General features: G+C 44.7%; 2 protein-coding genes across 2 annotated transcripts in view; one reads left to right on the top strand and one right to left on the bottom strand.

Moving 5' to 3' along the window:
• Positions 1 to 1,804, top strand: part of LOC117067505 (leucine-rich repeat-containing protein 37A3-like) — a 30,031-nt gene extending 28,227 nt beyond the window's left edge. The window contains 1 exon segment of the mRNA XM_033184207.1: positions 1,520 to 1,804. Within this exon segment, the coding sequence (XP_033040098.1) occupies positions 1,520 to 1,606 (87 nt within the window). The 3' untranslated portion in view covers positions 1,607 to 1,804.
• Positions 1,805 to 5,714: 3,910 nt separating this feature from the next.
• LOC117067628 (atherin-like) lies at positions 5,715 to 13,379 on the bottom strand. Its single transcript, XM_033184442.1, has 2 exons — positions 12,917 to 13,379; positions 5,715 to 7,516 (listed from the first exon to the last, which is right to left on the bottom strand). The coding sequence occupies exons 1-2, from the start codon at positions 13,085 to 13,087 to the stop codon at positions 7,169 to 7,171; spliced, it is 519 nt and encodes a 172-aa protein (XP_033040333.1). The 5' UTR covers positions 13,088 to 13,379; the 3' UTR covers positions 5,715 to 7,168.
• Between the last annotated feature and the right edge of the window lie 239 nt (positions 13,380 to 13,618).

Here is a 13,618-nt window from a genome sequence, read left to right as displayed (position 1 = left end):
ATTTGAATAGGATTACCTTAAATTTGTAGATTAATTTGAGAATTGACATCTATACAACATTCTGGGAACGTGGTATTTCATGTCATTTCTTCATTTCTTGTTAATGTCTTTCAGAAGAGTTTTAGGGTTTCCATCATACAGATCTTACACGTCTTTTGTTACATAACAGATCTTTGTATTTTTCTTCCTAAATACTTCATACATTTGTATTGCCATTGTAAATGGGACTTACTTCCATTTCTAATTAGTTATTGGTGGTGCATCTGACAAGTATTTGACTTTTGTGTGCTGCTCTCTTGATTTGGTTTCTAGTCGCCGTACTGAATTCTCATATTACTTCCAGTAAAATCTTAGTTGATTCTCTTAGGCTTCTTTGGCTAACATTTGTTATTTTATATGCAAATAATGATAGTTTTGCCTCTTTCTTTTAAATACGTACACTCTTTCCTTCCTTTCCTTTCTCTTTTTCTCTTTCTCAGGGCCTTGTTGTCACCCAGACTGGAGAGCAATGGTGTGATCTAGCTCACTGTAACCTCAAACTCCTGGGCTTAGGGGATCCTCCTGCCTCAGCTTCCAGAGTGGCTGGGACTACAGGCAGGCAGTGAAATTTTAAAACCTTTTTTGTAGACACAAGGTCTTGCTATGTTGCCCAGGCTGGTTTTCCTGCCACTTTAGAGCAGGTTTCCTTTTTTTTCATACTTTTAAGAGTTTTTTATTAGGAATTGTCCATTGAATGTTAGCTAAAACAGTCAATAAAATGCATTAAGTGTCAGCTGCATGCAAGACCCTAAGTTAGATACAGTTAGCCCTCTTCATCAGCAGATCCACATCTTCAGATTCAACTGGATGAGGTGAATATTTGAAAAAAGAAACAATAAAAATACAAATAGAAAGTACAGTATAACAACTGTTGCCATTGTACAATATCTATACATTTTATTAGTGATGACCTAAAGTACATGGGACCAGGCATGGTGACTGACACTTGTAGTCCCAACACTTTGGGAGGCCAACCTGGGCAGCATAGTGAGACCTTGTCTTCAATAAAAATAAACATAAAAAAAGCCAGGTGTGGTGGTATGCACCTGTAGTCCCAGCTACCCAAGAGACTGAGGTGGGAGGATCATTGGAGCCCAGGAGGTTGAGGCTGCAGTGAGCTGTGATTGTGACACTGCACTCCAGCCTAAGTGACAGAGGACAATCCTGTCTCCAAGTAAGTAAATAAAGTATTTGGGGGGATATGTGTTGGTTATATGCAAATACTGCACCATTATAAGGGATTGAGCATCCACCGATTCTGGCATGGTGTGGGGGCGGTATCCTAGAACCAGTCCCCTGCAGAATAGCAAGGATGACTGAACTGTGGAAGAATCAAAGCTCTGTTGAACAGCATACAATTCCTGTCTTCAAAAAACTTATCAGGTAGATGAGACTTATAATGAATAAAAGGAATGAATACAGATTTGGAGATAGTGGTTGTTGTGATGGATAATCTCAATTGTGTTTTCTTCCAAAACAGATTCAGTCCCACAGAAGGGCAACAAAGGAAGCTAAAGAAGCCTCATCAAAGGAAGCTAAAGAAGCCTCATCAGTGTTAGAACCCTGAGTCCAAGTTAAGGCATCCAGATGGCCTGGAGCCATGTTTTTTAAATGTTATTATTAAATATTGTTTTTTTGCTGGTTAAATCAATGATAACATTCTTTACTTTGTGGTTGTGTTCTTCAAAATGAGGATTTTTAACAATAATAAAAATAAAGCTTGTTAGATCATTTTTAATTTTAATAAATTGCTTCCTGAATATTTGACTAAAGAGAAAACTAGGCCAATCTAAGCAGAGTCCAAATGAAGTAGAAAGTCCATAGAGAACGAGGAAAAAAGGAAACTGTTGAACCACGGACACAGTAAAAGGAAAAGACTGGCCGGGCGCAATGACTCACACCTGTAATCCCAGCACTTTGGGAGGCTGAGCTGGGTGGATCGCTTGAGCCCAGGAGTTCGGGCAACCTCACAAAACCCCCATCTCTACAAAAAATACACAAAAATTAGCCAGGCGTGGTGGTGTGCACCTGTAGTCCTATCTACTTGGTAGGCTGAGTTGGGAGTATCACTTGAACCTGGGAGGTTGCAGTGAGCTGAGATTGAGCCGTTACACCCCAACCTGGGGGGTGACAGGGTGAGAGAGTGAGACCCTGTCTTAAAAAAAGAAGAAAGCAAAGAAAAAAATGTATATTTGTGACAAGGTCTGTTTCTGTCTCCCAAGCTAGAGTGCAATGGCAGAATCATAGCTCACTGCAGCCTCAAACTCCTGGGCTCAAGGCATCCTCCTGCCTTAAAGGCCTCCGGAAGGGTTGGCATTACAGGAAGAAGCCACTGCGAGGCTAGATTTTTTTTTTTTTTTTTTTTTTGAAACAAGGTTTGACTCTCACCCAGGCTGGAGTGCAGTGGTGCAATCTCGGCTCACTGCAACCTCTGCCTCCCAGGCTCAAGCGATCCTCCTGCCTCAGCTTCTCAAGTAGCTGGAACTACAGGCACGTGCCACCAAGCCTGGTGAATTTTTGTATTTTTTGTAAAGAAGGGGTCTCAATATGTTGCCCAGGCTGGTCTTGAATTCCTGGGTTACACTGATCCACCCACCTCGGCCTCCCAAAGTGCTGGGATTACAGGTGTGAGTCACCACGACTGGCCAAAAAAAAGTTGAAGTGTTAAAATCAAAAACATTCACCAAGCCATTTTGCATATTTTTCTGGAAAGATAAAGGTGTGTATATATATATATATACACACACACACACACACATAGAGAGAGAGAGATACAGATAGATCTGGACTATATACCTTATAGTATCAGTTGGGTATAACTTTGTTGCAGAAAGGACAAAGGGAACTGATTAGGGTTAAGGCGCATATATGTATGTGTATATATATGTGTGTGTATATATATGTATATATATGTGTGTGTTTGTTTTCCCAATTCCTCACAACACTCCTTTTTATTAATTTTTATTGAGATGTAATTTATATACCATAAATTCACCCATTTAAATAAGTGCAGAATTTAGTGGGTTTTAGTATAGCATTCACAAGGCTGTACAGCCATCACCACTATTTAATTCCAGAACATTTTCATCACCGCAGAAAGAAGCCCCAGAATCACTGACCCTACTCCCCATTTCCTCTCCCATTTCCTGGCAAGTATTTACTTCCTATGAATTTGCCCATTTGGGACATTTCATATAAATGAAATCATAAAATACATGATTTCACTAAATAAGACTTTTGTGTGTGACTTCAAACAGTTAAGTAGGCATAACATAACATTTAAACTCTAATCACTGCCCCCTCCCCCTACCTTTTCTTTGAAACAGGGTCTTACTCTGTCTTCCCAGCTGGAGTGCAATGGTCTGATCACGGCTCACTGCAGCCTTAACCTCCCCAGGCTCAGGTGATCCTCCTACCTCAGTCTCATAAGTAACTGGGACCACAGGCACACACCACCACACCTGGCTAATTTTTGCATTGTTTGCAGAGACAGGATTTCGCTATGTTGCCCAGGCTGATCTTGAACTCATGGACTCAAGTGATCCTCCTACCTCAGCCTCCCAAAGTACTGGGATTGCAGGCATCAGCTACCACACCTGGTTATCTTTAACCATTTTTAAGTGTACAATTCAGTAGTGTTAAGTACAGTCACATTGTTCTACAACAAATCTCCAGAACTTTTTCATCTTCCCAAATTGAAACTCTGTACCTATTAAACACTAACTCCCCATTCTCTCCTTCTCCCAGCCCACAGTAACCACCCTTCTACTTTCTGTTTCTGTGAATCTGACCACTCTAAGTACCTCATGTGAGTGGAATCACACAGTATTTCTCCTTTGGTAACTGGCTTATTTTGCTTAGCATAATGCCATCAAGGGTTCTCCATGTCAGAATTTCCTTCCTTTCAAGGCTGAAGAATACATCCATTATATGGATCAATCACATTTGTGTTATCCATTCATCAGTTAATGCACATGGAGGTTGTTTCCACCTTTTGGTCATTGAGAATAATGCTGCTGCATACATATGTGTATACGTTTCTGCATGATTATATGTTTGCAATTCCTTTGACTATGTATGAATAGAATTACTAGGTCATATAGTAGCTCTAAGTTGAACTTTTTGACTAACCGCCAAAGTATTTTCCACATGGTTTTACTTTCTCCAGTTTCCCCAAATCCTCTCCAACACTTTTTATTTTTATTTTTTTTAAACAATTACACCCATGCTAGTGAATGTGAAGTGGCATCTTATTGTGGTTTGGATTTTATTTTAATTTTTAAAATCAAAGGAATATACTTGGCCTTAGGTGATGGCTCACGCCTGTAATCCCAGCATTTTGCGGGGCCAAGGTGGGTGGATCACCTGAGTTTAGGAGTTCAAGACCAGCCTGGCCAACATGGTGAAACCCCGTCTCTACTAAAAATACAAAAATTAGCTGGGTGTGGTGGCAGGTGCCTGTAGTCCCAGCTACTCAGAAGGCTGAAGCAGGAGAATCACTTGACCAAGGAGGTGGAGGTTGCCATGAGTTGGAATCGTGCCACTGCACTCCAGCCTGAGAGATGCTGTCCAAAAATATATATATATATATATATATATACACACACACACACACACACACACAAAGTGTGTATATATATACACACACTTTTCTAGTATAATAAAATTATTTTACAAAAGAAGTCCGTTACTAACACACGCTTGCATGCAAACCACAAGACACATCTAAGGACCGGGCGTGGTGGCTCACGCCTGTAATCCCAGCAGTTTGGGAGGCCAAGGTGGGCAGATCACTTGAGGTCAGGAGTTCCAGACCAGTGTGGCCAACATAGTAAAACCCCATCTCTACTAAAAATACAAAAATTAGCAAGGCGTGCTGGTGGGCACCTGTAATCCAAGCTGCTCAAGAGGCTGAGGCAGGAGAATCGCTTGAGCCCAGGAGGTGGAGGTTGCAGTGAGCCAAGATCCCGCCATTGCACTCCAACCTAGGCAACAGCAAGGCTCCGTCTCAAAAAAAAAAAAAAATTAAGTTGCCAAGAATTTACATGTAGTCCTTTCTACATATAAGACATAAATACCTGACACTTGATTCATTCCCTTCATTCTTCAGCCAGCCTCCCAGGACAAGTCTGGCAACGATTCTGACCATCGGGCAAAAGTAATTACCTTTTTCAGTTTATGTTAGGACAGCCTACGTGAGTTTACATTTGGCTTAATATAATACTACCCTACTTCTTCAGTAAGTATTTAAGCATTTATTTAAAAAAACAATTTTGCCGGGCGCAGTGGCTCAAGCCTGTAATCCCAGCACTTTGGGAGGCTGAGACGGGTGGATCACGAGGTCAGGAGATCGAGACCATCCTGGCTAACACGGTGAAACCCCGTCTCTACTAAAAATACAAAAACCTAGCCAGGCACGGTGGCAGGCGCCTGTAGTCCCAGCTACTTGGGGGGGGCTGAGGCAGGAGAATGGCGTAAATCCGGAAGGCAGAGCTTGCAGTGAGCTGAAATCTGGCCACTGCACTCCAGCCTGGGCGACAGAGCGAAACTCCGTCTCAAAAAACCATAAAAAATAAAAAAATAATTCATTTTAACCACTTGTACTACCCTAGTCTCTCTGAGAAAAACATGACATGCCTTACTTCAAAGAAAAAGGGGTCCTTTTTCCTCACAAATATTTCCTCATAAACTTCATTTTTTAAATGCTTTTAAAACCAGATTCTAATTTAACTAATCTAGATTTGCAAAATTATAAAGAAAATGTCTTGCCAGTTGTTGCTTCGGTTATGCTAATTTCACAATTTAGTACATTGCAACTATGTATTTAATACAAAGCAGCCTTGGCGCGGGGCGGGGGGTGTTTAACAAAATGCATCTCAGCACCAGCCTAGAGAAACTTTTCTGTGTGAAAACAGAAGAGGGGTTACCATGGAGAAATTCGTTATGGATTTCGGGAGGGCCTTTTCCTCAGAAATATAGTGAAAAGTAAAAGTCGCTGTGTAAGAAATCTGATACTGACGCTGTGTGACAGAAGTCGGTCCAAAAGTTCATCTTCCGCGATTATGTCCAGATGATCAACTACACATCTTCTGCAATAGGTGACACGAAACTGCATTTCCCAAGCAAGGCAAAGCGATCAAATGAGTTAAGACGCCCGTTCCTGCGGTCTTGTACTTTTATTTTTGATTTAACCAAAACAATTTTGAATCGGATAAATTACCAAATTTGGTTGGGTCTTGTTTGGCTTTCTGCTTTGCTTTTTAATCAGCCATTTACCAGCAACTGTTGCACGGGCCCATTAGCACTCGAAGAATAAAAACAAACACACAAGACCAGGTAAGGTTCCCCTACTAACCCAAATGATCCGTTTCCTTAACACAGTTTAAAAACCACAGTTAGGTGTGTGTTTGAGTGCCACGATCGGTCCAAATCCTTAATTCCCTTTTAAGGAACAGATATATAATAAAAATTCGAAAGAAACCTCATTAGAAATGCAAAGAGGTTTGTAAAACAAGAGGCTTCTTTCATTCCAGAAAATCACACCAAAACAAGGGGAGAAAACTGAATGCAATGGATATGTGTTTGCCAAAGTTTCAATTCTGCCGGGGGAGACACTGCACTGCGCGTATTTTGAAGAGGAAAAGAGGCGGTTGAGGAGGGGTGAGAGAGATCGAGCGAGTGCGGTCTCAAACTGTAACAATGCAATCTCCATTTTGAACAATGCACCTCTTTCCTCTTGTAAATCCAGTTTTTTTGCCACTTGATGTGCCCTCCATTTCCCCTCTGTTTGGGGGGTCGGCGTGGTTGGGGGGAGACCGCAGCAGGATGCACAGCACAGGAGTGAGCAAGAGGGGAGGGCAGAGGAGGTGGAGAAGGAGTCTGCGGCAACTGGGCCGGGTGGGTACCTGGAGTGCTGCTGTAGGTACTATGGCTCCTGAAGCTGCTTTCCATATAGTAACTGGCGTCGTCGTCGTCGTCGTCCTGCTCCTCCGAGTAATCGGAGTCATCGTCGTCCTCCTCCATCTCATCCTCCTCATTGTCCTCAGACTCGTGGGTCTCCTCGGTGTGGCAGTCCTCTTCTTCCATCTCCTGCTGTCGTGGTCATTGTGCACCACCTTGCTGACGGCCCTCAGGGCCACGGTGGTCCCGGCCAGGTGGCCGCCCCCGCCTCCTGTCCCTCCCCCGCCGCCGCCCGGGGGCGCTGGTGCTGCCGGGGAGGGATAGGGGAGTAAGGAGGGCAGGGGACCGGCGACGGCGGCTTCCTCCGGCTGCTGCTGCCCCTGCTGGGCGAGCTCAGCCGTGTCTTGGGGTCCATCTCAGCCTGGCCTGCGGCCCATCTGCCGCGGAGGCTACCCAGGTGCTGTGAGCGAAGACCCTCGATGGGTCCAGACATGGGCCGTGGCGGCGGTGGCAGGGCTCCGCAGCGGGAGCCGCGAGCTGCTTGGGCGGCCTGTCCACCTGCCCCTCCAATTGTAGCCTAGGCAGGTGGGAGAAGGTAAAGCGGAGGGGAAGGGGCGGGCGCAGTGGGGGCGGTGGGCAGCGCTGGGGCGGGTGGGGAGGCCCGCGGTGCCCGGCGGGAGGGGTCGGGCTGGCGGAAGGGGCTGGAGGGAGAAGGCTCAATCAGAATTGCTGGGGCCCCACGCCGGATCGCCGTCCGCCGCTATCTTGTTTCTTCCTTCTCCCAGAGCGGAGTCACGTGAGCTGCACCGCGGGAGAGACTGGGACGCAGCGAGGCGACGCGGCGGCTGCTGCGGGGAGCGCGGGAGTGTGGAGTCCCGGGCGGGAGCTCGGAGCGCCCGCACTCGGCGCAGCGCGGCGCGGCTGGACTCCGAGCGCCGGTGGCGCGGCTGAGAGGGGCGTGCAGTTCGCGAAACGCCCCTTGTCAAAGGCCTTCGGAGACCACAGTCTCCGTCTGGAGCCCAAAGTGGCCCAGACCTCCTCCCCGAATCTCCCCTTCTGCGGCTGGGAGAGGAAGGCAGGGGAGCCCCCAGGTATCATTCCCCTCTCGCCCCATCGGGAAACTGATGCTGAAAGAGCCAGAGAGAGAAAGAAAAAAAAATCGCGGAGAGGGGCCGCCCGAGCGACCGAAGGCACCGGGCAGCGCCAGCGACGGAGGGAAATTTGTTGGGGGAGACAAGGAGACAAGGCCCCAGAATTTAGGGAACTCCGAAGCTTGGAGCTGGAGTCCTGAAATTGACTCAGATGACAACCGCTGTGGATCTGTGCCAGGAGCCACGCCCTGAGGGAAGGGCGTCCTAAGACCTGTTGCGTGGAATCCCCACTGCGAAAGCCTCAGTAAACTCCAGAACGCAACTACTGCACGTTCCAATCTCCCGCCACCTTCCTAATGCCTTAGCTAGGACCTCGACCACCTCAGCAAGAAGTTAACTCTCCTTTGCCGTGGAAAAGAGGGAATCTTGTCTAAAACCTACTTCACGGTGTTACATGTTTGTATTATCGGGAAATAACCTTAATTTATTGACCTGAGATGTCACTAGCTTTCAGCTTAGCCCAGGGGACGAATCATGATGACATTTCAGGCACCCTCAAACGTTATCACAGGGACTCAACCCTAAGTGGTTGAGGTCAGCTCTTCAGGTAAGAAAAAGGTTTTGTAAACATATATTAATATTTATTGAGATAAGTGACCACCAAAAGTAACTTTTTTTTTTTCCTTTGAGACGGAGTCTCACTCTGTCACCCAGGCTGGAGTTCAGTGGCGCGATCTCGGCTCACTGCAAGCTGCGCCTCCCGGGTTCACGCCATTCTCCTGCCTCAGCCTCCCGAGTAGCTGGGACTGGGACTACAGGTGCCCGCCACCATGCCCGGCTAATTTTTTGTATTTTTAGTAGAGACAGGGTTTCACCGTGTTAGCCAGAATGGTCTCGATCTGACCTCATGATCTGCCCATCTCGGCCTCCCAAAGTGCCGGGATTACAGGCGTGAGCCACCGCGCCCGGCCTCAACCAAAAAGTAATTTAAAGAAAAATAGTTGGCTGGGCGCAGTAGCTCACACCTGCAATCCCAGCCCGTTGAGAGGCCAAGGCCAGACGATACATTGAGATCAGGAGTTCGAGACCAGCCTGGGCAACATAGCAGGACCTTGTCTCTAGAAAAAATTTGAAAAATTAGCCGGGCATGGTGGTGCACACCTGTGGTCCCAGCTATGCAAGAGGCTGAGGTGGGAGGATCCCTTGAGCCTGGGAGGTGGATGTTGCACTGAGCCGTGATTGCACCACTGCACTCCAGCCTGAGTGACAGAGCAAGACCCTGTCTCAAAATTTTTAAAAAAGAAAGAAAGAAAAATACTTAACAGGATTCTGTACATCAAGTGACTTATTTCAACCTAGTTAGGAAAATGGAACACATATGTGAAATGAAGATTAAAATACAGGCACTAATTGCCAAATAAATGCATTCAATACAATTTGGTTGAGCTCTAAGGGTGACAAATGTGTCTATGTCTCCAGGGACCAGGTAAGTAATGTAAGTCAATAAAGTAGGCAAGGTGAAGACCTAGGCCAATGGAAATGCCCATATTTTGTTTGAAGAGGGTGGCCAGGCGTGATGGCTCAGGCCTGTAATCTCAGCACTTTGGGAGGCAGGCAGATCACCTGAGGTCAGGAGTTCGAGACCAGCCTGGCCAACATGGTGAAACCTTGTCTCTATTAAAAATACAAAAAAATTAGCCGGGCGTGGTGGTGCACATCTCTAATCTCAGCTACTCGGGAGGCTGAGGCACAAGCATCATTTGAACACAGGAGGCGGAGATTACAGTGAGCCGAGATCATGCCACTGCACTCCAGTGTGGGTCACAGAGCAAGACTCTGTCAAAAAAAAAAAAAAAAAGCGGGGGGGTGAGATTTGGGGAGACTGAGTGAAGTCGGGGACTGAGTGAAGCTGGTCCCTGAGTGGCAGGTAGGCAGAGGGGCAGGCCAGCAGCAAGGCTGGGATAGGAAACCTGAAGCTTCCTCCCCAAGCTGAGAACTCAAAGAGGGAATGAAATGATTCCAGGAAAACATACTAAATTCCCACTGTATGTCCACAGAACTCCCGACTTATTCAGTTCAAACAATAAATTCAGCATCTAAGATCACCAAACCTTTCAGAAGAAAAGCCACTATGACAGAGTGACAGAGTCCACAACAGACTCAACAGCCAGCCAGCAGCAGAGTCAACAATAAAATCCCAGAATTAGGTACCCAAAGACTGTTAGAAACCAAAAAGAGAACAGTTATGATACGTAATGTTTTCAAAAATAAAAAAGTACAATCACAAAGATGAACTATCAAACACAGATTATTAGGAATGAACAAATATATATATATATATATTGTCTGTTTGTTTGTTTGTTTTGAGACAGAGTCTTACTCTTTTGCCCAGGCTGGAATACAGTGGTGTGATTATGGCTTACTGCAGCCTCAACCTTCCCAGGCTCAGATGATCCTCCCAACTCAGCCTCTTGAGTAGCTGGGACTACAGGCATGCACCACCTCACCTGGCTAGTTTTTAAACTTTTTGTAGAGATGTAGTTTGTCCATGTTGCCCAGGCTGATCTTAAAATTCTGGATTCAAGTGATCCATCCAATTTGGCCTCCCAAAAGGCTGGGATTACAGGCATGAGCCACTGTGCAGGCCCCAAATAGATTTTTTTTTTTTTTTTTTTTTTTTTTTTTTTTTTTGAGACGGAGTCTCGCTCTGTCGCCCAGTCTGGAGTGCAGTGGCGCAATCTCGGCTCACTGCAAGCTCCGCCTCCCGGGTTACGCCATTCTCCTGCCTCAGCCTCCCGAGTAGCTGGGACTACAGGCGCCCGCCATCTCGCCCGGCTAGTTTTTTGTATTTTTAGTAGAGACGGGGTTTCACCGTGTTAGCCAGGATGGTCTCGATCTCCTGACCTCGTGATCCACCCGTCTCGGCCTCCCAAAGTGCTGGGATTACAGGCCAAATAGATTTTTTAATAGTTTAGAAATGAAAAACAGGAGCCAGAGGCCATTATCCTTAGCAAACTAAAGCAGGAACAGAAAACCAAATACTGCATGTTCTCACAAGTGGGAGCTAAATGAGGAGAACACACGGACACATAGAGAGGAACAACAGATACTGTGTCCTATAGGAGGATGGAGGGTTGGAGGAGGGAGAGGATCAGCAAAAATAACTAATGGGTACTAGGCTAGGCTTAGTATCTGGGTGACAAAATCATCTGTACAACAAACCCCCATGACACAAGTTTACCTATAACAAACCTGCACATGCACCCCTGAACTTGAAGCTAAAAAAAAAAAAAAAAAAAAAAATTATTAAATCAGTAAATGAACAATCCTACTGATAAAATGTAGAATTTCATTCATGTTATGGTGAAATGGCATGGTGGTGGGTGCCTGTAGTCCCAGCTACTTGGAGGCTGAGGCATGAGAATTGCTTGAACCCTGGAGGCAAAGATTGCAGTGAGCCGAGATCGCACCACTGCACTCCAGTCTAAGCAATAGACTGGGACTCCATCTCAAAAAAAAAAAAAAATTCTTGGCAGTTTAATATTAGATAAATTCCTTGGCAGTTTAATACTAGAAATGCAACTTGGCAATGTGAGCTAAGCTTTTACCTGAGAGTCATAATGTAAAAGAGAAAACTTTGTGATCCAATGAGTTAAGCAATTAGTTCTCAAAAAATACAAGTAGGTGCAGCTAATGAGAAGAATTTGGTATTTTATGCCTAGTGCCAGTCCTGCTCAAGAGAAGGAAAATAGGGAAAACAAAACACTGCACAAGATGGCAAATTTTTTTCTCACTTAAAAGAGTCTTGAGAGGGGCATTCAGCCACTTAAACTATTCGTTTTCGGTTACTTCAAAAGCAACTCTTTGCAGTTTCCAAAAATTATCTTGCATCCAAATGTCGTTATACAGTAAGCTCCACGAAGTGACTATACTTGACATTCTTCAAGATTTAGTTCAGAGATTCCTCTGCTTATCCATTTAATTCATTCAATTATTTATTTTATTTTCATTTTATTTTATACTTTTGAGACTGAGTCTTGCTCTGTCATCCAGGCTGGAGTGCAGTGGCGCAATCTCGGCTCACTGCCACCTCCATCTCCTGAATTCAAGCAATTCTCATGCCTCAGCCTCCTGAGTAGCTGGGATTACAGGCTCCCACCAGCATGCCTGGCGAATTCTTGTATTTTTAGTAGAGACGGGGTTTTGCCATGTTGGCCAGGCTGGTCTCAAACTCCTGACTTCAAGTGACCTGCCCACCTCAGCCTCCCAAAGTGCTGGGATTACAGGGGTGAGCCACCATGCCCATGCCCAGCCAATTTGATGATGATGATGATTATGATGATTATTATTATACAACTCCCAAGTGCTGGGATTCTCATTCTGTCATCCACGCTAGAGTGCACTGGCATGATCTCGGTTCACTGCAACCTCCACCTCCCAAGCCCAAACAATCCTCCCACCTCAGCATCCCAAGTAGCTGGGACCAGAAGCACACGCCACATACATGGCTAATTTTTTGTAATTTTTTTGGTAGAGATTGGGTTTCATCAGGTTGCCCAGGCTGGTCTCAAACTCCTGAACTCAAGTGATCCACACGTCTCGACCTCCCAAAGTGCAGAGATTACAGGCATGAACCACCATGGCTGGCCTCATTCAATAAATATTAATTGGTTACCACTGCAGGCCCTGGAGCTACAGTGACAGCATGACCCGTCAAACCGTTGAAGATTACTTTTAAAAAATAGTAATGGCACCTGTTATAAGATCTACTGATCTACAGCAGCATAAACCAAGAAAAAAAGTGTGGTAAAACTGACAGATAAATAGAAAAGGACTTCAGGAGAGTGGCTAGCATAGACCATGGGAAAATATTTGTATATTCTTACCAAGGTGGGTGCTCCCGTTGTGTAATTCTTGTTATATGGTTTAGATACTGGATTCTTCCAGAGGCGATTCTCCTTTCTTCCCAGCTTAAATAAAAATATCGAGTGATAAGGTATTAACAGGAAACTTGGACACAGAATGTTTTCAGTGCAACAAGCAAGCCAGTAAGACATCTGCTGTTACAAATCAGGAATGCCAACCTGAAGTAACAATTCACAGAATACAGAATTTTTTCAACTTATTTTTAGAACTGCATAATAGATGTTACGGGATTCCGAAGCTTCTAAGGTATTTATGTTGAGGTGTCACAAATAATTTCCATCAGCCACACTCTGACAATTTTCAGTAATGTCAACAATACTCAATTAAATTCATACTAATTTCTCCAGATTATGGAAAATGGCTATACTAAAAATATACTTAGCCATGAAATAATTAAGGTCATACAACTGGTAAATAGGCTTGAAACCCAGGTAGTCTAAAAATAAAAATTACACATATTATTTTTAAAAATTAAATTTTACTAGAAAAACATATAAAAGCTTTTCTTTTCTTTTCTTTTTTTTTTTTTTTTTTTGAGACGGAGTCTCGCTCTGTCACCCAAGTGACAGATTAAGTAAGACTTTTGTGTGTGGCTTCTTTCAAACAATTTTAAAAATTGTGGTAAAATAGGCATAACATAAAATTTACACTCTAATCACTGC

Source organism: Trachypithecus francoisi, unplaced genomic scaffold (assembly GCF_009764315.1).
Source record: "Trachypithecus francoisi isolate TF-2019V2 unplaced genomic scaffold, Tfra_2.0 Contig00141, whole genome shotgun sequence".
NCBI lineage: Eukaryota > Metazoa > Chordata > Mammalia > Primates > Cercopithecidae > Trachypithecus > Trachypithecus francoisi.
This window is presented reverse-complemented; position numbering and strand designations above follow the sequence as displayed.

What these genes read in the sequence shown, in the direction of transcription:
- LOC117067628 (XM_033184442.1), bottom strand. Translation starts at nt 13,087, where the DNA reads ATGTCTTACTGGCTTGCTTGTTGCACTGAAAACATTCTGTGTCCAAGT. An exon ending in CAACGGGAGCACCCACCTTG is followed by an intron (nt 7,517 to 12,916) that starts GTAAGAATATAC and finishes CCACCTGCCTAG; the next exon opens with GCTACAATTGGAGGGGCAGG.